This window comes from Nanorana parkeri, unplaced genomic scaffold, assembly GCF_000935625.1.
Source record: "Nanorana parkeri isolate BGI_ZX_2015 unplaced genomic scaffold, ASM93562v1 scaffold6, whole genome shotgun sequence".
In the NCBI taxonomy this organism is placed as follows: Eukaryota; Metazoa; Chordata; class Amphibia; order Anura; family Dicroglossidae; genus Nanorana; species Nanorana parkeri.
Genome location: NW_017306274.1, coordinates 4,318,012 through 4,343,244, shown reverse-complemented (window position 1 = coordinate 4,343,244; position 25,233 = coordinate 4,318,012). Strand labels below are relative to the sequence as shown.

General features: G+C 45.9%; 1 protein-coding gene across 3 annotated transcripts in view; it reads right to left on the bottom strand.

Moving 5' to 3' along the window:
- The window catches only part of LONP2 (lon peptidase 2, peroxisomal), a 78,401-nt gene that overhangs the window by 25,465 nt on the left and 27,703 nt on the right, over positions 1 to 25,233 (bottom strand). For 2 of the 3 annotated variants that reach the window (XM_018553304.1, XM_018553312.1), the window contains 4 exons: positions 22,223 to 22,364; positions 8,447 to 8,597; positions 6,144 to 6,270; positions 5,188 to 5,325 (listed from right to left, as the gene is read on the bottom strand). In XM_018553304.1, coding sequence (XP_018408806.1) covers positions 5,188 to 5,325; positions 6,144 to 6,270; positions 8,447 to 8,597; positions 22,223 to 22,364 — 558 coding nt within the window. The remainder of the gene's footprint in view (positions 1 to 5,187; positions 5,326 to 6,143; positions 6,271 to 8,446; positions 8,598 to 22,222; positions 22,365 to 25,233) is intronic. The other variant, XM_018553298.1, reaches the window with a different exon arrangement.

Genomic DNA, 25,233 nt, shown 5'->3' with positions numbered 1-25,233 from the left:
TGCGTGAACTCAACAATCTTTTTAGCTGTCTGAAAGGGTGGCTCTCTGACTGCATCTGTAAGGGGGTAATCATCTACTGACCACCAATGTAAGGTGCATTTCTTCCACCGACCCCCTGATGACTTGGTTTCAAAAGGGGTTCCCCAAAAACTATTTTAAGGTTTCCTACAGGGAAAAAAGGTTAAGACAGACAATAAGATTCTTAGGACTCAGGGTGTAGATACCATTAGCCCTCATTCACACTAGAAAAGGCCGGCACGTACAGCTCCGTGCTGCGTACACGGCCGTATCGGGCAGCTCCCAGGAAGGACAGGTGCTGCGTGTGATTAGTACGCAGCCCCTATCCTTCTCTACGGGAGTACGCAGCCATACGCCGCCCTACGCTCACCCACCCTGCACGTCCGTGCGTGTACTCCTACGCTGACGGGATGGATCCTGTCTGCGTCCGAGCCGGTACACCCGTACCCGTATGGACCTGCACTTGCGGTAAGCGTAGGGTGGCGTACGGCCGCGTACTCCCATAGAGAAGGACAGGGGCTGCGTACTAATTACACGTAGCACCTGTCCTTCCCGGGAGCTGCCTGATACGGCCGTGCATGCAACACGGAGCTGTACTTGCCAACCTTTTCTAGTTTGAATGGGGGCTTAGAATTATTGACCTAGGTCATGCCTTCTTCCATAGTGAAATCTGGTTAACAAAATGTCCATCTGTTCTCCCAAGAGAGAAACAAAACAGTTGTGCTATCCAGCCACATAAATATTCCTCCAACAAACTAACGTGCCTATAAACTAGACCAGCCAGCCGATGTATCTATAATCAATAAACCATCAACTGTATTCTTACATTTTTATTGTGACCCAGCTCCCCGAAGTGTCATCTATCACTTTCATTACCTTTCGTGCTCTTGTGGTTATTAGTTAATTAAACTGCAGAGCAGTCTGGTTACATGGCATGGAAATATATAGGATTGAGAACTCACTCAGACTCTTCATCCACCCGATGCCTCGCAAGTGAATTATACAGGCCAAATCCAAGGAATAATCCTCCCGAATGTGATATTTTAGTTGCAAGTAAAGTCAGATTGGTTGAGTGAGTCACTGGCTTCTTATATGTCTTGAATACTTCAACAGCAAAGATCTCCCGGCCATAATTTCCATCTCTGTTTCTGTCCACCTGGGAGTTTTGGGTGTACCCACCCACCTTCCCAGCATAAATGGTGAATGCTCCTAATATTGGGCACAGCAGGTGTGCAGATCTGGGAACTCAGCACAGTGATGGTGGGAGCCCCATAAATGGTCACATCAGGTGTACAGACCCAGGAACTCAGCACAGGGATGGTGGGAGCTCCTCATAATGGGCACAGCGGGTGTACAGACCCGGGAACTCAGCACAGAGGTGGTGGGAGCGCCTCATAATGGGCACAGCAGGTGTACAGACCCAGGAACTCAGTGCTGGGATGGTGGGGAACGCTTATAATGGGCGCAGTAGATGTGCAGAACACAGCACAGGGGTGGTGGGAGCCCCCTCATAATGAGCACAGCAGGTGTACAGACCCGGGAACTCAGCACAGGGATGGTGGGGGCCCCTCATAATGGGCACAGCGGGTGTACAGACCCGGGAACTCAGCACAGGGATGGTGGGGGCCCCTCATAATGGGCACAGCGGGTGTACAGACCCGGGAACTCAGCAGAGGGATGGTGGGAGCTCCTCATAATGGGCACATCAGGTGTACAGACCCGGGAACTCACCTAAGAGACATAGAAGAGACTGCCAGATGGTTTAAATCTCCAACCGGGTGGTCTGACCCTTTAATACGCACAATCCTGGATATACTTTGCACGACTTACATAAAACACACAAAACATATTTTACTCAAATCCTAAATGGCAAAAGACTATAAAGTTCTAAGATTCTGGATTGTCTAGAAAAATAAAAACATTTCAACAGAATGGAAGGCATTAGGAAAACCAACCAATGTTCCTACACATGAATAGCAGCAGTAACATGAACTGAATGCTGAAATATACCGTTAATAGCTCCCATTTCATTTCAGACAATTAAACCAGTAGGTACAGATGGCGGCCACACAAGCTGAAACATCTTCTATAGATTAAACACATCATAATTTGTTTCATTTGGATACGATGGCGAGCGGTCTGTCCAAGCCTGGGATTAAGACTAATGAGCGCCGCAGTCCTATATTGTGATTCGAAAGCTGCTCTGGTGATTTGCAATGGCAATAAACATGAGCGAGCCGAAGAACAAGCCTTACAAAGTGCCACTCAATAGATCCTTGTGCGGATTCTTCCGCAGTAACTGCGCAGGATGGATGTGATTATATTTACAAGTTGCAGTGCTGTCACAAAGCTAGAGTTACGTACCACACCAAAACGAAAGAAAAATACTCAGATCTTATAATATCACCTACTGTACCTTGGACAAGTAAAATCATTTCCACATGGTGAATAACTAAACTAGGAGTAGAATTCAGAGGCCAGTTAGTCCAATCTTGCAGGTAGACAATTTTAGGAGTCGTGTATATGATGGGTGCTCCAATTTTAAGAGTCGTTTATATGATGGGTGCTCCAATTTTAAGAGTCGTGTATATGATGGGTGCTCCAATTTTAGGAGTCGTGTCTATGGTGGGTAAAAAAATAAATACTATACTTGTTGCACTCCTTACCGAAATGTCCCTTGTAGTGGGGGGTGGGGATGGCGCAGCAAATATCAGCAGAATTGTAGAGACGTCACCAACACACCAGTCCTTTTAGGATAGCAAAAGCTTAATTTATTGAAGTTCTTTGTCATATGAACAACTTTGTGCTTGGCCGGGAAACTGGCTTCCCATCATATCAGCATCGAACCAGCTTCCCAAGCCAATCAGGACTAATTACCTGCCTTTCAGCTTCCTGATTGTCCGGAAAGCTGGTTTGATGCCGATTGGCTGGAAAGCCGACTTCACAGCCAATCAGCAAGAAGCCGGGTGTTCGACCGACTCATGGTTTCTCCCACTCTGACTGCCTTTAGACGATCCCATAAGACTCATCTCTTCAGGGAAGCCTATCCCACCTCAACCTGACCACTGAACTATCACTTTCTCAAACAATCCATCCCCACACAGCTACCTCCTCATGTATCACTTGCCCCTCCCCTTTGATTGTAAGCTCTCAGGGGCAGGGCCCTCCTTACCATCTTCTCTTGAATTGTATTGTGATTGTAATGTCTTCCTTATATTGTAAAGCGCTGCGCAAACTGTTGGCGCTATATAAATCCTGTATAATAATAATAATGCTGATTTCCCAGCCAATCAGCATGGAGCTGGCTGTCCAGCCGGTTCGATGCCGTTTGGCCGGGAAGCTGGCTTCCTAGCCCATCAGGAAGCCGGGGAGGCGGGTCATTACTCGCTGCCCAGCGTCCTGATCGAACTGGAAGCTGGCTCCATGTTCTCCTTCCTCTGACCGGAAGTTCTGGTATCAAGGAAGGTATTGGAGCATTTGGGCGAATACGAGTACTCACCCAAATACTGGGTATCGGCACCGATACCAATACTAGTATCAGTATTGGTGCATCCCTAAAGTAAACATAATCTTAAATCAGGGAGTTTAGAAGATTAGGGGAAGTTCCTCTTTAAGAAACCACCAAATGTAATGACAGATATAAGATATAAATACAAACTATACATAGAAACATTCTATTGGGATCATTTACTTGACAACGGTTACATTTTCGTCTGTTTCTAAAAACATAAAACCGTAAAAATAAGACTAATGTTTTCCTTCATCTAAGAGGTTTAGTTCAGTCCACCTCTACAGGTGCAGCATGGGCTGCAGGGACCTTGGCTGGCTAGACACGGCTTCCTTTACATACCTTATTAGTACAAATAACATGATTTCGGATCATACGGTTTCTGCCTCTTGGAGAGCTCCACACTTCATTTCCTACAGACGATTAATATGTAATAAAGGTGCTGTGAGTTGGCTTGTCTCTGTTACAGCAGTCGGCGCTGAGAAGTGGATTTATAAAGCTATTACAGAAGCCTTTTCCTGGTAGTAAAAAATGATTCTGCAGGCAAACAGAGAGGAGAGTGCAGGCTCTTTATAAACCCGCTAAAAAAAAAAAAGAAAAGAAAAGCCATCATCTCGGTCGTGTTAGGCGATTGTATGGGAATGGTTATTAGCTGCTCCAGCAGGTGTGCAGCTGTTTGCAAGGTGAGAGGTGATAACTCACATGTATAAAGTGAGGCCGGGACGCTGGACCGGTGTACAAATATCTGGAGAGTCGAGAGTAATTCCTTGTGCTACTGCTGGGTAACCGCAGGCTGCTAAATGAACGGCAGGCCCTGAACACACAAGGCTATTCTCCCGTCGAGCCGAACAGGAAATAGCCGCTGTAAATCTGTTAATGCACCTGATATTGTCGGAGTAAATGGCACCTGAAGCCCAAAATGATTAAATCGGCTGAATTCTGAGCCAAACGCTCAATGCTGGAGGCAAAGATTGGGATTCGGATGCCTGGCGTTTGCATTTAAATCAGCGGCTGCATGGAGCGTTCGCAAACTGTGGGCTTTGTTTATTAATGTGTCAATAGACATGTAAGCTGCGGAAAAATGTGGTTCGGTTCGTTTAGATATTTCGTTATTCAGATCCGAAATTCAATTCGGTTCGGACGAAATCCGAATTTTGTTAGTTTCGGATGAGTTCACGAATATTCGTTGTGAATACCACAGAGAAGCATATACAGCTATTAATACTAAAGCTGAATCTCCCAGACCCCAATGGCATTCGGGATCCGAATTTCCAAATTGCATTTGGAAGCTCCCGAATGCCATTCGGGTCTGGGAGCCATATACATATATTAGTAAAGCTGAGGCTCCCAGACCCTGAACGCAGTGAGCCGGCCGGCTTGCGTTCCAGAGGCTGAACGCACTGGACCACGGACTTTATGGTGTGAACCAACCCTTAATCTTATCAATGAGTCTTGGAGTTCAATGGTCATTACCTGTTCTGCCGGCCATTTAATGCATGTGATTTGTGGCTTCTGTTCATCTTTTATATTATTCCCCTTACCATGCCCTGCTTGTGTTTATTTCCTGTTTCTGTATATTTCTGGAAAAATGTGTACTCTTGAATAGGTTTTCAAAATAAGGAATTAGAAAAACTATTTTTTAAAACTTTTTTTAACACAACTAACCGTCAACGTCGCCGGTCTCTGTGGCATCCGGCTTGGCTTCCCTGTGTTGTCCTTCAGCAACTTTCACGGCAACTGCTCTGCAAATGGCTCCCAGCTTCCTGTCCAGCGAGCGGACCCCCGCTTCACGCGTATACCTGAGAATAACAGCAAGGGTTGCCTTAGAGAACTCCATCGTGCCCAAGTTTAAACAGGAATTCCAATCAATATGTGGAATCAGTTAAATGCTCATGTCAATCTTGGTTTGGGTTTTATGCAATCACCTGCCAATGATTTCCAGGAAGCGCCCACAAGTCTGCAGACTGAGGTTACAAAATTATGAGGAAAACAAGTAGGCAAGAATGGGAATACCTGGCCTGTATAGTCACGTCACTCACCGAACGGTGTTCTCTGAGCACCAAACTACTAGAAACAGGGATTTGAAAGCTGTGGCATGAACTGCTGCACTACAGCTATGACTGCATATTAAAAAAAAAACCTATAGACTCTTTGGCTGTGTTGCATATTTAAAGAGGCCCTGTCATCCAGCCCACCTAGAGCCAAGTGACAGGGTCAGTGTGAAGTCCACCCGCTGAACACCTTATTCTTACATCTTAAGCACTCCCCTACCACTCCTTCTGTTTTCAAGGCTGAAAAATATCCAGTACTTCTGGGCATGTGACCTTTTCCCATGATGGAGTGCTTGGGCCTAGAGGCCAACTGCTAGGCCTGAGCGCCATCATAGGGGGGGATGAAGGTTACAGCTCCCTCTGAGTTTCAACACTAGGCAGTATACAATATTGGGTACTTTGGTGATGGATGTGATGTAAAAGAGTGGTGGCAGGGCAGTATAAACTGGTCAGTAGATGGGCTTTCACAGACCCGATCACTTTGCTGTGAATGGGCAAGGTGGCAGGGTCTCTTTAAAGTCTGATTTACTGATAAAATATCCAAATCAGTATTTCGGGTTGCTCACCTGGTGATAATTTCCAGAGTGGTTTCAGGTGGAATCTGAATTTGCTGAGGGGTCAGTCCATGCTGTGCCAGTTGTTTAGCAATGAGATGTCTGTGTGCAATCTCAATCTTCTCTTCCTGAGTGTATCCTGCAGGGAGAAAATGACAACAGTCAGTCCATAATAATACTCCATGCAGCGAAGAGACATGAGACACGAGATTCATCTAATGGGCTGGGTATTTGGCAGATGCACCAGAGAAAACTTCAACTGCCTTTTGCAAGCTTATATCTTTCACTGTGCATGCTCCAAAGAGAGGATGTGGTGATCTCCAGGCCAGCTTGCTCTCAGGTTCCTTATACTATAAAATATATAACACTGTTGGTGTTCCCATTTAGAGGAGTAGGGCCGTATAATACAGAAACATCTGGAGGCAACGTACAGCTTCTAGATACAATGGTTTTTGAGTTGGAAACCCTTTATACAAGTCCTCTACTGGTCAGCAGTGCTAGACAAGGTCCTGCACTTTAGTGCTTGGCTTACTCTCAGGTGATGTGTAGCTTTCAAGGAGTATCTAGGAGTTGAGACAAGGCCCCTGGAATTGAGATTCGCCAGTTAAATTAGATTAAGCTTCTCCTACATATGCCTACTGGAAGCCTCTGTTGGGAGAAAGACCAGATCAAACAGGTTAAAGGACAACCCAAACTGCAATGGACGGCTTTTATCTCCCAGATGTCTGGAGAACACATTGGCATCCTTCAGGAAGAGCTGGTGTCCACATGGGCTTCTGTAAGATTAAAGTGAACCTTTCTGTTTCCCAACCATGTAAACATGGTGGTAGCTTCATAATCTGGTCCATTACCGGTTTTAAATGTACAATCCCGTTCCTCAAAATACACAGCCTATTAAGCCCTAAGTAAGCCCTCTCCAGCTCTATTTCTAACCTCTACCCCTACCTGTTGATTTGTGAGGAGGGTAACATATGACTTGCATACGAATGGCAAAGGATATGGTTGATGTGTAGGCTGTTCTCTGCAATGTGTAAGAAACAAGATGGTGGTACCTAACTTGGCATTGCCGGGATCTCTAAGGACAAGATGGAGCAGAGTTCTTGATGACAAATTCATATTTGTTCCATAGTTTATATTTGGTGATTTCAGTAAACAATGTGAAAGGAAAGGGTCGCTTTATGCGGCTGAAAAATGAATAAACTTCGCACTGATCTACCACTCGATAAGGCAATTCCAGGGTCATGCCAACAAAGCAGACTACTCTTAATAGGACCAAAAAAAAAAAGAAGCTTTTCAGCTGGACATTTTTTGGCCAGGTGTAGTTAATAATTATAGTAGTTAATAGGGATGCACCGATACCGGTTTTTCGGTATCGAGTACCGATATTTTGCTTTTGGTACTCGCCGATACCGAGTATCAATACCGGTGCTGCCGCTGGCATGGAGCTGGCTTCACGGGCAATCAGGATGCCGGGCGGCGGGTAATGATGGCTCCATGTTGTCTGGCTGGCTTGATTGGCCGGGAACCTGGCTGCCCAGCCAATCAGCATGGAGTCGGCTTTCTGGCCAGTCAGGAAGCCGAGAGGCAGGTCATTACTCGCCGCACAGCTTCCTGATCGCACGGGAAGCTGGCTCCATGTTCCCCTATGGCACTGCCGGTCAGAGGAAATCTTCCTCTGACCGGAAGTTCCGGTATCAGGGAAGGTATCGGAGCATTTGGGCGAGTACGAGTACTAGTATCGGTATATCCCTGGTAGTTATTATTATTTTGGCCTAATAAATAAAAAATAACACTGCTAAAAATAAGTGCCCTTATGTTCCAAAAAGCTGAGCTCTGCAGAGGGCAGCTCTAGCGCAAGTGAAAGAGTGGAAGGGTCACATGACTATTTATGGGCCAAAAGCGTCCATAACGGAGGTGGACAGCCCTGCACTTCTAAAATGTTGCTGGCTTAACATTTCCAAATTGTGTTGATCAAAGATCATAGAAAAGCCCCACCCTTTCCCGTGCAGACTAGTCCCTTCAGACATGTTCTTGCAGAACAAAACAACATCTTTCTGGAACAAGACAGATCTATATTTGGACCATCAGAAGGTCCACAACACCAGTTCTTCAATGTGCACAATTATGGGTTTTATCTATTGTTGACCTTCACCAGTAAAATTTGCATTCACCGGGTTACATTTATTATCATGGTGGATGATGGTTTGCTATGTACCGGTGATTCTTATCAAGCAATCCTGTTGCTGGATACTCGGCGCACGGTCCCAGCCGGCATAGACTTCTACTGCGCAGCATTAGGTCAAATCAGAGCTTACCGGGAACCTCAAGCACCTCCATGCGATCCAGGAGGGCGGGTGGAATGGAGGCGGTTGTATTAGCAGTGGCGATGAAAATGACCTGGGAAAGGTCAAAGGGCACGTTCAGATAGTGATCTGTGAAGTTGTGATTCTGCTCGGGGTCCAGAACCTGAGGAACAAAGAGGATACAGTCACCAGCAGTAATAACGGGTACCTGGAGTGTCTTTTCAGGGGGTTCTGCTTATGTTTTTATATCATAATCATTTGTTTTTTTTATTGAAAAGAAATAAAACACTTTAGGGGTGCAGGAGGAATAGGAGGGAATATTGGGTACATGAGAGAGGTTGTGTACCTCAGCCAGAGCTGAACAAGTACATGTTGTGAAATACTGCAACACTGACCTGCAATTATAATTTTAGGGAGGCAGATTTACTATGCTATTACTTAACTATGGACAGTTCAGTATTTACATATTCCTAGCAAGCAGTACCACAAGCTTTAAAATAAGCCCTCGTCGTCTTCTGTAGCTGCAGACATTCTTAAGCAATGTACCCTCAAAGTTGACGGCTGCTTCACTGAAGTATCCAAGTCCTGAGAAGCTCAGATTCCCCTGCTACCCCCTCCCATCAGTGACTCAGCAGCTCAGCTCTCCCTTCTTGCTCTAAGCATTGACTTAGAAGTTCAACTTACCCTGCTCCAACCTCCCTGCAGTGACTCATCAGCTCAGCTTCCTTGGGTCCCACTTCCAGCAGTCACCCAGCAGTTTAACTTCCCGTTTCCACAATCCAGCAGTGATTTAGCAGCTCAGATCCTACTTCTTCCTCCCAACAGTGACTCAGAAGCTCAGCTTCCCCTGCTCACCCCTCCCAGCAATGACTCGTTAGCCTTTTAATCTAATGAGTCACTGCTGGGATTCATTAACATTAATTAATTGTTTCAGCTAATGAAAACAGAGCAGGAGCTCTTGGATGGGGGCTGAGCTGAATCAGGGGAGCCAAGATTCCAAGTCACTGTTTGGGCTTGAAAGAAGTGGGATCTGAGCTGCGAAATCACTGCTGGAAGGTGGGAACAAGGGAAGCTAAAACCTGCTGAATCACTGCTGGGAGGGGGACCCAAGGAAACTGAGCTGCTCAGTCACTGCAGGGAAGTGGGAACAGGAGAAGCTGAACTTCTTAGGCACTGCTGAGAGCAAGAAAGAAGAGCTGAGCTGCAGAGTCAATGATGGGAGGGGGAGAGCAGAGGAAACAGAGCTTTCTGAGAAGAGGACTTGGATACTTCAGTGCATCTGCTGTCAACTTTTAGTCATCCCTGGGAGGAAGAAAATGGGAGCTGAGCTGCTTACTGACTGCAGAGAGGGAGAACGGGGAGCGGAGCTGCTGAGACACTGCAGGGTGAGCTGCTGGGAGAAGGACTTGACCAAATTCAGTGCTTCTGCTGTGAACTTTAAAGATGAACTTCTCCATAGTGCCTGCACTTAGAGGTCAGTGAGGGCTTACTTGTTACTATATGTAAAAAAAACAGAGGCCAGCCTATGGGCATTCAAGTGTTTGAAGTAATAAATGCCCAGGCCATTGGTCATGTGACTAACCAGTGTTGGATTACGAGGAAAGCAAATAAGAAAAGTCCATTGTAAGGATTTATACACGTTGGAGATGTTTACGGTGAGAACTGACAACAATTTGTACATCTATGGATACGAATAACCACTGTTTTGTGAAAGAAGACTGAAGCCGGCAGTTTTGGACAGACATTTTCACCCTTATTGCAGCCAACAGAACAGAAAATTCTAAATGCAGACACTTGATGACAATAAACAATGGCTGAACCCGACAAGAGGACTTTCCCCCCCCTCGCACAGCCAGACATGTCACAGGCTACCACGCTAATCACACAATCCATCACCGACTCCTTGAGACTGTTTTGTGGGAAGGGAAGTCGATTCCAAAAATAGCCGCCGGACTTTCTACAACAGAACGTCTCCTCTTCCTTCAACCCCTGCAAGACAAAGTTCTCAGAAGCCGCACAAGATCTACTAACCAGAACCTCTATCTGTGACTAAAGCCTGCGGGCCGAACAAAATAAATCGAACAGATGCCTCCATGGTTTCCTGATGGTGACAACAGTGGCCTGCCCAATATATGTTATCAAAACCACTGCAGTCTCTAGATTTTCCTTTATAAACACCGGCCTCTTTGAGCCACTTCCTGTCTGCATACACTCGCTCCCGTGTTGCCTACACATCATTGCTCTAGACAGGCTTCCTGATAGTGACAACAGTGGTGGACTCACACACCTCCATAGGATGTGGAGGAGTCACACTCCTGGCTCACTGGCTTCGCCGACAGCGGACCACAGCTGTGGCTGAGATATATATAAACGGGCATGGTGATTCTTGGACTCTCGGTCTCGCAGCTCGTGGATGAGACAGAAGAGGACTAAAGCTCCATCTCCACTGCACTGCTGACCATTGCGCGCTTATTCTAAGGGTGTGGTGCTTTTATGTAGGTTCATTGGTTGTGCAGGTTCTATGGTGGGCTGTGCGGGCTCTCAGGTGGCTGTGCAGGTTCTATGGTGGGCTGTGCGGTCTCTCAGGTGACTGTGTAGGCTCTATGGTGGGCTGTGCAAGCTCTCAGGTGGTGGTGCAGGTTCTATGGTGGCCTGTGCAGACTCCAAGGTGGTGGTGCAGGTTCTGTGGTGGGCTGTGTGGTTTCCCAGGTGACTGCACAGGGTCTATGCTGGGCTGTGTGTGCTCTCAGGTGGCTGTGCAGATTCTATGGTGGCCTGTGTGTGTTCTCAGGTGGCTGTGAAGGTTCGTTGGTGGCTTGTGTGTGCTCTCAGGTAGTGGCGCAGGTCTGTGGTGGGCTGTGAGGGCTCTCAGGTGGTGGCGCAGGTCTGTGGTGGCCTGTGTGTGCTCTCAGGTGGCTGTGCAGTTCTGTGGTGGGCTGTGAGGGCTCTCAGGTGGCTGTGCCGTTCTGTGGTGGGCTGTGAGGGCTCTCAGGTGGCTGTGCAGTTCTGTGGTGGGCTGTGAGGGCTCTCAGGTGGCTGTGCAGGTTCTATGTTGGCCTGTGTGTGCTCTCAGGTGGCTGTGAAGGTTCTATGGTGGCCTGTGTGTGCTCTCAGGTGGCTGTGTGGCGTCTATACTGGGCAAACGTGAAAATGTAAGTCATAACAAAAATAATGCAAGACTAACACAATAACTCTTCAACGTCTGTGCTCACTGAAAACAAAACATACTTTTCCTTTACAGGATGATCTCCCTCGTCTATGAGCATCTCCAATTGTCTGATAAGAGATATGACGCGAATGGAAGAACATTCTCATCATCACATTAGAAGTTTTGTAGCAGCCCCATCTGCCAGCCATTTACACCACACGGCTTCAAGCCTCTCCAACAGAGCAGGAGGGTCGCACAAGCGTCCAAGACAAATACATTAAATATACGGCCGGCCGTAAAGCTGAACATGTTCGTCCGTGGAAACTGCAATTTGGGAGGATTAAGCCAAAGTGTCTCTCTGGCACAAAATGAATACGTTGCAGTCATGATCCTTCGGCTAAGTGCTCGCCCTCGCACAAAAAGCACACTGTAATATTTTATAACATGCGGGCCCGAGGAATAGACGGGTGAAAACTGGATCGGGGCCCCCCGGCCCCGTTTTAGCCTAATACAGCAAACAATCGCTTGAAGACGTATAATCAAAGGTCATCTATATTTAGAACAAATGCGGCCCTGTTGTTTAATAACGATTGGAAAGAGGAAGGAATTTGCTATTTTCCTAATGACTTCGAAGACAGGAAACTTCGGACATTCCGACGACAAGGGCAGGTCATGTGATTTTTCCTGTCTCGGACGATGGCTCCGATTCCAGGGAAAGATTTCGGCAACAACACTGGAAATGTGAACTTGTACAGAACATGGATGCGTTTCACTTCAGAGGAAGCTTGTTTGGCTTTCGCTTAGCGTTCATTTTTAATTGACTTTATAACATTTATCCAAAGGGCCCATCCTAACGAGAGCGCTTGCAAATGCCTGACATTAACACATCGGCATTAATAGGCTTCCAGAAGTGTTTGCAAAGCCTTGAATTTCGCAGAGTGCTTTGGAGCATTTTTTTTTTTTTTGCATTTCAAGCCAACTCTCTATTTATTTTTATATTCTGGTCATCTAGGAGTGTGAAAAAAACAGCACTGGCTGCAATAGTCTTGTCCTCACCAGCACTTTTTGCTGCAGTACCCCTTCTCTACCACAAGATGTCCTCAGTCTTCTGGGTTAAATGACACCCTGCATCATTCAACCCAAAAGAGTGAGGACATACTGTAAGTGCAGGGCGACATGGGCTCACCCTCTGAGGTGCCCTGCTCTTACAGTGAATTAGTACAGTGTGATGTGTGTTACCGTCAGCTGCGGTATGTGACCACACTGCATAGGTGGGACGCAAACTTTAGGTTTCATGCATATGCCAAGTGTGTGCAAAGTGGAATAATAATCAAATAATTTTTTAATGATTTAAGGTGAAGATAAAAAATTGACCCCCCTCCCATTTTATTGAAATCTGTGTCTCTGTTGTGTCAGGAATAGAGGGAAAATCTCTCCCATGGAAGGTTCAGACAGAAAAAGAAACCATACAATGGTACAAATGTCCTTTTCCACTGTATTAACGGAATTCTTTTGTTCCCACCTTTGTCTTCCCCGTAGAGACTTCTCACTTCTGGTCCGCGTGACCACGACAGGGACACAGAAAGCAATAAAATACTGGAGGTTGCAACCATTCCCCACTCTATACAAAAATTAAATAAAAATAAAAAAGGCTGAGGCTCCACCTTAAACCATAAAGTTGAAGTTTAATCAGCTCATATATTTCCCTCCCTGGCTCCTTCTTTTCCCTCATCAACATGATAAGTTAATCATTAAATGAAAGTTTTTATTGCAAACTTTATGTTATACCCAATGATATCATCTCTGTGCTTCTCTATGCAATGCAGGTAGATCATAGCTGCATTGGCAGGTTGTTGTATATCGATTCCTGAAAGCTTCCACTGCATCCTGCTTCAGTACTCCTCTCATGAGCCCTTAACCCTGATACAAGCAGCGGGCCGGCTCTGGGGAGGAGTTACGCAAAAGGTCTTGATGGGTGGATGTCAGTCTGAAAGAGTGGGCGTTCCTAGGCAGGCTGTATTTGCATGCAGAGTAGGGATGCATCGATACTAGTATCGGTGCCGATATCGAATATTTGGGTGAGAGCTCCGATGCTTACCTCTGATAGCGCAACTTCCGGTCAGAGGGAGATCTACATCTGTCTGGCAGTGCTGAGGGAGCATGCAGCCAGCTTTCTTTCTAATCAGGAAGCCGGGCGGTGGGTTATGACCGTCACATGTTGCTAAGCATCCTGGCTTCCTAACCAATCAGGAAGCCGGGCAGCACGTAATGACCCGCCTCTCGACTTCCTGATTGGTCAGGAAGCCAGGCTGCCTAAGAACAAGTGAAGCTAGCTTCATAGCCAATCAGGAAGCGGGAAGGCAGATCATGATGTGCTGCCTGGCTTCCTGATTGGCTAGGAAGCCGGCTTCACGAATTGCTTAGCAGCCTGGCTTCCTGACCCATCAGGAAGCCGGACTGCACTTCATAACTCGCTGCCCGCCTTTCTGATTGGTCAGGAAGCCAGGCAGCCTCCGAAGCCGCTGTTCTTTCGCTAGGACACTGGCTTTACAGGCAATCAGGAAGCCGGGCGACAGGTCATGATCCACGGCCGACTTCCTGATAATCAAGGCACACGGCACCGGTGAATACCCCAAAAAAATATATCGGCACTCGTACTCGATACCGAAAAAACGGAATTGGTGCATCTAATGCAGACCGCCCCAGGTGACGCCCACATGTGCATACTGAGCCTTCATGAATGAATTTAAATCCAATGAATAAAGGAGCAAGTCAAGAACAGTAAGGCTGGGGGGGAAAGAGCTAGCTGATGCTGAAAGTGCTCAGAAAATGCGGCGGGCTCTATCTTTTGTTGCAGCTTCTAATTCACATTGTGCAAAGCTCGCAGTGTGCAGTGATATCAGAGGAAGTCATTTCAGTCCAGGAAAGGAGCCGGTACAACTGTACAAGACTGAAGGGAAGGCCGAAGCTCACAGAATGCAGCTTCAAAGTGAGCCGACACTAGCCGATATTCAGTTCAGCGATGCAGCAGATAAAGCCAGGATAGACTACAATGTGCCTGAGGGATTAAAGTGAAATAACAAGGAACAATAGCGCAGTACTTAGTCCTGGCACAGAACACAGGATTCAAAACAATAACAAATAAACAAAACATTATCCCTAATTACTACTATCTTATGGACAAGATGTCTTCATGAATTGCAGATTAACTGGCTCAGGTTGCAAAGGAAACAAACAAAATCCTTCTGACGTCCTGAGCTATGGCATTGTGAAAGGCTCTTTCCTGAGTCAGGTCTATGGGAGACGGTGGAAGCTTCTTTCTGTAGTATGAGAGGCCTTTGTTAGCAGCTGTGTAAACAGCTGGAGTGGAGGTTAGTGCTCTTCAAGGCACAGCGTGATCAGCACAATACCACAAACGCAGCGTCTTGAATTTTATTCCAAGGGAACGTAGAAGCTTTGAAAATGTACAGTACACGGGAACGTGATCAGCCTTATGTCGGTGCTTTCAAATTTACCTTACTTGGCCTAAAAAGTACCCAACATAACAATGTTTAAAGTGGACCTACCATCAGATATGCGAAGTCCATGCATGCTAAGTAATGTGTAAGTGGAACACCTCCCGGTCTTACAGAGATCACCATGCTCCCACTGACAATGCCTTCATCTGCTTTTCTCTCCAGAAGGATGGAGCCATCTTTGTTCGAGCTTCATCCAGGGTCACCATCTACTTCCTGATTCCCCTCCCCCCCCCCGACAATGCCTTCATCTGCTTTTCTCTCCAGAAGGTTGGAGCCATCTTTCAGGCATCATCTAGGACAGGGGTGGGCAACCTCGGCTCTCCAGCTTTTTTGGAACTACAAATCCCATGATGCATTGCAAGACTTTGAAAGCCACATACATGACTCCCAGAGGCAGAAGCATAATGAGATTTTTAGTTTTACCATAGCTGGAGTGCCAAGGTTGCCTAACCCTGATCTAGGGTCCCCATCTACATCCCAGACCAAGATATTGACTCACGGATGACATAAATCATGGCACAGAGCAACCCCTGCCGCAGGTTGCTGGTTTGCTACCAGGTTACAATGTACAATGAGTCGTCAGTGGGGGAGAGGAGACTGAAGAAAGGCTTCTGTTTCCTGCAGCAGACTGATGACATAATTTCAGTGCAGGCAAAGCTGGAGCCACAGATCAGCTACCAAGTTACAATGAGTGGGCACTGGCAGAGAGGAGGCTGAGGAAAGGCTTCCTCCTGCCTGCAGCAGGCTGATGACATCATCTCAGCCTACACAAAGACACTACACTGCAGCCAAAGATCAGTTACCAAGCTACAATGTAGAATGAGTAATCACTGGGGGAGAGGAGACTGAGGAAAGGCTTCCTTCTGCCTGCAGCAAACTGATGACATACTTTCAGCTTGTCACTTTACCAGAGCCAAAGAACAGCTTGACTCAGGTGGAGTGTTTTTGGCGCTGGAGCGAAAGAAGAGGTGGAGCTTTTTGGAAAAAGTATACTGTAATAGGTCAGGTATGTCAGGTAGGTCTGTAATAGGTCAGGTATGTATTCAGGGAGACTTGTAAAGAAACAGAAAGGTTCATGTTGTGAAGCCTGAAAGTACTTGTGTTGGTCCTTCAGGTGCCTGTTTCTTGTGTTGGGCCTCTTGGATACCAGGCTTAGGTAGATTTCTCTACAAGGGGCACCAAAGGGAACAATTTGAAGCTGAAACAAAGTGCCTGCACTGTTTCACTGTTCAACATAGGCATTTTTAAGGCCAGGTCAGGCTTATTTTAGCAAGTTATAGCAATGTTTAAAGAATCACCTTTCCATTTAAATCTGCAGCCAATCTTTGATTTATAAAAACTGCAATGAAGTTCAGAACGTTTGGCAAACATGGGATGTTCTGTACACTATTGGTGTACACAGATCTTCCTGGAATCTTATTTCCCACTTGAATTTTGGCTTACTGCTTTTCCCAGAAATCTACAGTACACAGCACCTAATATGAAATGAGAGCATCCCTTGTAAACCGTGCAATGTGTGCGTAGTATATCCACACACGCGCACTATATGGCTAACAGTGTGTGCACGTCTATACAAACTTGTTGGACATCTCATTCCAAATACATGAATATTAATATAGAGTTGACCTCCCCATCTCTGGTGCTATAACAGTCTCCACTTTTCTGGATAGGCTTTCCATAAGATTTGGAAGTGTGTCCATTCACTCTACACAGCATTTAAGAGCTCAAGTAGCAACGTGGGACGAGAAGACATAGCTTGTAATTGGCTTTCCAATTCATCCCAAAGGTCTTCAGAAGAGATGAGGATGGGCTTTGTGTAGGACACGCAAGATCCTCCACACCAAACAAGACCTGACTTACAATAGGCATTCCGGTTCATCCCAAAGGTTTTCAGTAGAGTTGAGGATGGGCTTTGAGTAGGACACCCAAGATCCTCCACACCAAACAAAACTTGAATGACAATAGGCATTCCAGTTCACCCCAAAGGCTTTCAGAAGAGTTGAGGATGGGCTTTCTGTAGGACACGCAAGATCCTCCACACCAAACAAGACCTGACTTACAATAGGCATTCCGGTTCATCCCAAAGGTTTTCAGTAGAGTTGAGGATGGGCTTTGAGTAGGACACCCAAGATCCTCCACACCAAAGAAGAGTTGACTTACAATAGGCATTCCAGTTCACCCCAAAGGCTTTCAGAAGAGTTGAGGATGGGCTTTCTGTAGGACACGCAAGATCCTCCACACCAAACAAGACCTGACTTACAATAGGCATTCCGGTTCATCCCAAAGGTCTTCAGTAGAGTTGAGGATGGGCTTTGTGTAGGACACGCAAGATCCTCCACACAAACAAGATCTGACTCACAATAGGCATTCCGGTTCATCCTAAAGGTCTTCAATAGATTTGAGGCAGGGCCCTGTGCAGGCCACTCAAGATCCTCCAACACAAGCTCTTCTAACTATGTCTTTATGGGCCTGGCTTTGTACACATCTCATGCTGGAATGAAGAAAGGGCCTTTACCAAATTGTTACCACAAGGTTGCTAAAGCTCAACTGTCTAAGATATCTTTGTATGATTATACTATCAGTAGTACCCTTTAATGGAAAAATTTGAGCTCAATAATTTAGATGGGGGTTCACATAGTGTACTCTATATGTGTCTATGTACAAGCAACGTATACAAGTTCTGCTTTTTAAATTAATTTGGTCTTCACTGTTTAGATCTCCGAGGTTCTACCTTATGCAGAGCTGAAATTATGTTAGGTTAAACTGTTGTCAGTGCCCTCTGACATGCCACATTGTTCTCAGCAATTTATATCAGGACGTAGCAGCCTTCCCTGTCTCGGAGCATATCAGTCAACATCTCTGTCTGATAGAGCTAAAAAACAGCTAATAGGGACAGACTGGAGTCAGAGAGATCAAGCAACGCATTAGGTAAGAGATACTGGACGGCATGTAGAAGGCAATACGGTGACGTAACGAGAAGATTAAAAATGCCTTCAAATATTCGGAAACGTTCTCAGATCACAACCAGCTGTGGCTATGAAGTCGCCCCGAGGCGTAAGAAGACCTTTTACACAGGGTGCTTGTGCGAGGATCACTAATACGAACCAGAGCGTCAAATACAAAGCTATTTTATACTGTCCAGTGACCTGATCTCCTCTCTGGATCAAATTACCGCCTGAAAAACACCATACTTCTCAATCAGCAGCTCCGTGCGTGGCGTCTTCTTCAAGGACAAAAGGAGAACGGAGCAGCCGCCGGCCTAAACTGCCAAATCACCAGTATCACAGCTAACCCTGTTACACAAACCTGCGTAATGAGATACCAGGCAAAGGCAGCGATTTTCAGATGCAGAATAAAGAAGGTGACCATCAATTTTTTAAACTGCTGAACGTCAATATGTAAATGTACATGCAGCAGTCTCTAGCTTGAAAATCATATTTCACTTTGTGATTATAAAACAAGACTTTGTCTTCTTATATTTAGAATCTAAAGCAGCATTTCTCAAACTCGAACCCTTTAAAAAGTTATGCAAAATCTTGAGGCACCCCAATCTAAAATATACCAGAGACCCCCCCCCCAAAAAAAAAGTGAAGTCCCCCCTTAAAATCAAAAGCCCTTTTTCACATCAAAGTTTCCCTTTACATTAGCAGCCTTTTTTTTTTACATCAGGGCCCCCTCCCTCCACTAGGAGCCACCATTCACATCGAAGCCCCCTCGTTTTTTCATCAGCATCCCCCTCTTTTGCATCAGAGTCAAATCACAAGCCCCCCCTTCACATCAGGAGACCTCTTCATATCAGAAGCCCCCTTCACATCAGAGTCCCGCCTTTACATTAGAGACCCCCTCACATCAGAGTCCTCAGCCCCCCCTTAACTTCAGAGTCCTACCACTACATCAGGAGCCACAGCTGCGGCAGCATAGCAGTGGACGGGAGGTGGGGCAGGCCGGAATGGAAGCAAATGTTTGTCCTTTTCTAAATGGATCCCACCGTCCGTGTATTAGCATTATTTGTTTCTATAATGCTGGTGGCTGGCTTCCTGCATCATGGAAAGGCATAATGCGGTGCAAACATTTTGAGGCACCCCTGAAGAAGCAGGAAGGCACTCCTGAGGAAAGCAGAAGGCACCCCTGAGGAGACCAGGAGGCACCCCTGAGGAGACCAGGAGGCCCCCCTGAGGAAAGCAGAAGGCACCCCTGAGGAAAGCAGAAGGCACCCCTGAGGAAGCCAGAAGGCATCCCTGAGGAAGCCAGAAGCCACCCCTGAGGAAACCAGAAAGCACCCCTGTTTGTTTCTATAATGCTGGTGGCTGGCTTCCTGCATCATGGAAAGGCATAATGCGGTGCAAACATTTTGAGGCACCCCTGAAGAAGCAGGAAGGCACTCCTGAGGAAAGCAGAAGGCACCCCTGAGGAGACCAGGAGGCACCCCTGAGGAGACCAGGAGGCCCCCCTGAGGAAAGCAGAAGGCACCCCTGAGGAAAGCAGAAGGCACCCCTGAGGAAGCCAGAAGGCATCCCTGAGGAAGCCAGAAGCCACCCCTGAGGAAACCAGAAAGCACCCCTGAGGAAACCAGAAAGCACCCCTGAGGAAACCAGAAAGCACCCGGGGATTTCAGTGCAGCAGAGGCAATGTGTTGTCAGCACACAACAGGAAGTTGGGAGCTTGGTGGATTTCTGTCAGGTTGGCAGACATCTTTCTCTGTACTGGCAGTGTTTCCGAAGAGAGAAAACTTCACTCTATCACTAGACAGTACTTTCTACAGGGAATTCTGGGTTCATTTGCATGATACGATATGATACAGTTCTGCAACACTACAACCTCACTGTATCAGCTTGGAAACATGTCTTGTGATCAAAACAAAACTGTGATGTTCTATCAAAACTTTCAGAATTGTTATGAAACAAACTGAGCTGGTTTCAGTACTGATAGCTCGGGTTTTGTCAGTCTCACTATAGAAATGAGCCATTTATTGCATCAACTACACCGCAAAATCTCATCCATTATATCAAAGGGCAAATCAGTCCAAATGGGATATTTTTTTGGAGCCTGCTGGACTCAGTTAGCCCCTGGCTTCTTATATCTCTTGGCTACTCCAACAGGGAGACCTCCTTGGTATAACTCCCGGCTCTGTTCCTGCTTACCTGGGAGTTTTGGGTGTTCTCACACACCTTTGTGTGTTCCCAGCTCTTCCTAATATATTGTCTATAGTTTAAAATATATAATGATCCAGCAGGGATGGTGGGAGCTCCTCATAATGGTCACAGCAGGTGTACAGACCCGGGAACTCAGCACAAGGATAGTGGGAGCTCCTTATATTGGGCACATCCAGTGTACAGACCCGGGAACTCATCACAGGGATGGTGGGAGCTCCTTATATTGGGCACATCCAGTGTACAGACCCGGGAACTCAGCACAGGGATGGTGGGAGCTCCTTATATTGGGCACATCAAGTGTACAGACCCGGGAACTCAGCACAGGGATGGTGGGAGCTCCTCATAATGGGCACAGCAGGTGTACAGACCCGAATGCATGTTCCCCTATGGCACTGCTGGCCAAAGGAAATATTCCTCTGGACGAGTACTAGTATCGGCGCATCCCTGGTAACACATGGGCCGCATACGTCGAAATAAAGTCCCAGCCCACAAATAACCTCCTTGGTGACAGGTACAATATACTCCCATCTTCATTAAAAGCCTGTGAACCTTTTCACTGCAGACGCAGACGCATTGAGCCAACTTGGAAAGTATGTTCTCCTTAAAAGGAGCCTTTGTATTGTAATCCCAATCTCCTTTACAAAAGCCCTCCACATTTGTTTTTTTGTGTTCCCCGTCCTAGTACAAATTGTTACATGAACATATTTATCTGTTTTCCCGGCACCTCATCATTTTCTTACGCTTTACGACTGCTCTTAAAAAATCCAGCCATGAAATGCAGAATTTCTAAGCGGCCTTCTCTCAAGAACAACTCTCTAATGAAATCAAATGTGGATTTTGGCAGACAAAGCACGTTTTTTTTTCATGTTTTCTTTAGTTTTGTGTCCGTTTCATAAGTTGCACAAGAAAAGAAAGGGGAAAAAAAAGTAAATAAAATAATCCTTCCCGTCAACAGCAGGTGCAGAACTGTTGTAGGTCGATTTTTCAGGTCGCCTTGTGAGCGGTGTGTAAGGAAAACTCCACACCAAGCCTTCAACGCATAAAGAATTCCTTATTATGTGTCCTGGGAGGCATTATTAAGTCTGCTTAAGGATGTAAAATGCATCAGCAGATATAAGATGGGGTGCAGCTGTCTGGAGCGAGATAAAAAAAAACACCAACAGTCAAAGCGAAGAGAAAAAAGGAATATTTAAAGGGAAAGTTGGACCAAAACTGAGTTTTTCAGATTCATCTCCAAGAATGACGGGTGGTGAGTAATTAGGCCACGCTGGACCAGACCCAATCCTTTGTCTCATGAAACGAGCCCATGATGTAGAGCCCATGTAGTGACACATCTATATTCAGAAGCTTATCCATACCCATTGGCCCAACACTTGTTCCAAATGCTGGCTAAGCCATATGTGGAGTGCTCTTATCCAGGGCAATGCATATACACCTCTCCATGGCTGGGAAATTCAGCACAACCTCCACTGCAAAGTGAGATGAATCACTCATTAGATCTCTAGATCAGTGTTTCTCAACCATATTTTTCAACCATGGAACCCTTTAATAGTATACAAAATGTTATGGCACTACAAGTCTAAAATCTAAAAAATTTAAATGTGAACCCTCCAAAATCCATGCCAGACCCTTATCCCAGGTAGGGGGTCCAATATAGGTTTTATAAATCATAAATCATTCCGGCTGCTTGCGAAACTCTTGTGGTGCATAGCTTAGGGTAGTAAAAGTAGAACTAAGAACCAAATTTTGCCATACGGAGAGTAGAAGACGATCTGGCTCTGTGAATATGTTGAAATAAAGGAATTTGTTTACATATCTCATATCAATTGTTTAACTCATGTGAGATTTACTTAGCCGGTGTTAGAAATGTCTTCTCTGGAAGGTTATCTTGAAATCTAATAGAAAGTTAAGTAACACCAGACAGGGATGATGATGCTGCTGTCTGAGATAATCTGTGCAGGTTATTTACCTCCAGTAGTGCAGCTGCTGGATCCCCCTGCAGGCTTTTTCCCAGCTTATCAACTTCATCCAGGAGAAAAACCGAGTTATTCACTCCGACAGTCTTCAGTCCGTTTATGATACGGCCAGGCATGCTACCCACATAGGTACGTCTGTAATACAAAGAACACCAGCTAAATAACATATACTTCATATAATGTTACCTTACTTTTTTCTTTAAACCCCCCGTGCCAAATATACATATTTGAGGTATAATCTCAAGTACATTGCCAAGATTGTATGGACACCAGGCCATCAAACCAAGCATAATGGACATCCCATTGCAAAACCATGAGCACTGATATACAGTTGCACTCCCCCCCTCTTCTTTTTATCTGTAAATGCCTCTACTATTCTGAATAGTCTTTACATAAGATTTTGGAGTGTATTTATGAGCATCGTTGCCCATTCAGCCAAAAGAGCATTTGTGAGGTCAGGTACTGATGTTGGATGAGAAGACCTGGCTAACAATTGGCGTTCAAATTCATACCAAAGGTCTTTACTTCAGTTGGGGTCAGGGCTCTGTGCAGCCCATTCCTCCCAACCAAACTCATCAGTCAATGTCTTTATGGAGCTGGCTTTGTGCAGAGGGACAGTCAGGGCCGGATTTACTCTCTCTGCTGCCCCAATGCCAGGTTCCTCAATGGACCCCCTGTATACAGGCTGCATACAAGTGATTTTGGTGACATCGCCGAGATCAATTGTACAAAACAAGCGGCGTCTTCCCCGATGTACATTTAGCCCTGCTTGCCCAAAGCAGAGCTAAATGTAGAAAACAACTACCCGCCCGGCGCCCAGAACTGCATATCCTGGGAATCGGGAGATAGGAATTCCACATCCCTGCTGCCCCTCTACTCCCTGCTGCTCTGAGGACGGGCCTCGGTTGGCCTTGTGGGAAATCCGGCCCTGGGGACAGTCATGCTGGAACAGAAAGGGGATTCCCCAAATTATTCCCACAAGGTTGGAAGTACATAATTGTCCAAAATGTTTTTGTATGCTGCAGCATGAAACATTACCCTTACCTGGAAACGCATGAACTCAGTCTTTTGGAAGGGTGTCCACATACTTTTAGCTACAGGTAGGTGTAACCAGGGGCGTCAGAGTCGGGGTGATCCCGGGAGCGTGTACCGCGTGACGCCCCGCCGTTATGTTATTGCACACACGTGTGATGACGTCACACACTGTTACCTACCAGCGGCCATCTTGGTGATGGATGCCGGCAGAGAGAGGAGGGGATGTTCACCCGGCAGGATAAGGTATGCCGCTGTGTCCCCTCCTCTTTCTTGCAACTGTTGGGCTCTCCATCCATGACAGAATGTCCAACATTTTTTAGAGGGGGTGACACCAAAATGACATTTTGGGGTCACCCAGGTGCGGGCTGCATCCCCCTTGTGATGCCACTGGGTGTGATGGTCAGGTTTTCACAAACCTTTGCCCATATAGTATACATAAAGTTACCTATGTAATATATATGCTATTTTTTTTGTCTTAATTTCACTTACTAATAAGGAAACATAACATGCCCTTATAGGCTGGCCATATGCATACCACTGAATTATTAACTGAATTGCACTATCAGGTTGCTTCAAGGGCCATGGCGCCACAAAAAAAGCTATTTTGAAGTTTTTGATATGGAGAGTTAATCTCAACCTGTACTTGAGGCTTCCTTTATTGGGCCTATCTGCTCCTTTCTCACCTTTTTACTGTTAATATATTGGTAAAATTTTTTGGGGTTCTTTTTACTATCTGCGGCGATATGCTTTTCACACTCAGTTTTAGCTCCCGGATTTCTAGTTTGCATTTTTTGTTACATTCTTTGTAGTTAAGGAACGCCAATGCCGTCCTCTCCGTCTTATATTTTATATACCAGAGTAATCATTCTGTATCAACCTTTCACCTGCCATACCCCTGTAAAAACATCAGATTTTTCAGATATAAACATGCATATACATTCCCACATCAGTGCCTGGGTGGCCAATGACCAAGCCCATGCAGTCACATGAGGGTACGGCTATGGAGCAGGTGTGTATAGCTCCAAGCAAATTTCTGGTTACGCAGTATCTTCTGGGGGCTCTGGAAGCAAGCTAAGGCAGCAGTGGGATGATTTGCCTATCATGACCCAAGCATAGTTCCACTTTAATCCACCCCACAGCTTCTCATGACTTTTGGGGGCAGCAATGGCGAGATTCCTGTGGATGAGTTACCAGGTCAGCGCTGCTTGCCTCAGTCATTGCAAGGGGTCACGAGCTACCTACTGAATACTTTATCTATAACATGCAGTATACAACAGAACACCCTTTGAGTCCAAAGTAATCAGCAGTGCCAGGAGATATAGTAAGGAGATATGACCACGGGAGTCCTCAAGAGATATAAGAAGCCAAGAAATGACTCACCCCATCTTGTTCCACCCATTTTCTTTCTAAAACTGGCACTGGGAAATCTCAATCAAGAAAACTGAATGAACTCTAAAGCCAGTGGCTCCATTTTCTCCAAACAGTTGCAAAATCAGCAAAAAGATTTTATGTTTTTGTTTGTTTGATTGCTTTTTTTTGCTCAGATGGAGAGCCAATGTTTTCCCAGCCATGCTCCAGAGGTATTGGCATTAAGGAATAACAACGTAGCCAAGCTTGGATCAGACTGTTGCTTCTACACACACCATCTTGGATCAGCGGTCTTCGGATAAAACAAGCACATCAGGTGAATCTTCTTATCTGGTGTAACAGGCAGATTTACTGCAATGTACCTGCTGCTGTATATATACACACACCCATAAATGAACCAGACTAGACCGTTTGTTGGATCCATCTTCATCTATGGTCAATACTTCTGTGTTACTATGTGAAAATTCCTCACATGAAAAATGGGCCAAATCAACTCTCAGCTCACTGCGAATGTTTATTTCTCAAACCACGAGGCCAGAACGAGTTACATTTCACTTGTAATAAATCAAGAGAGTTAGGGGGGGGGGGGGGGGGGGGGGTT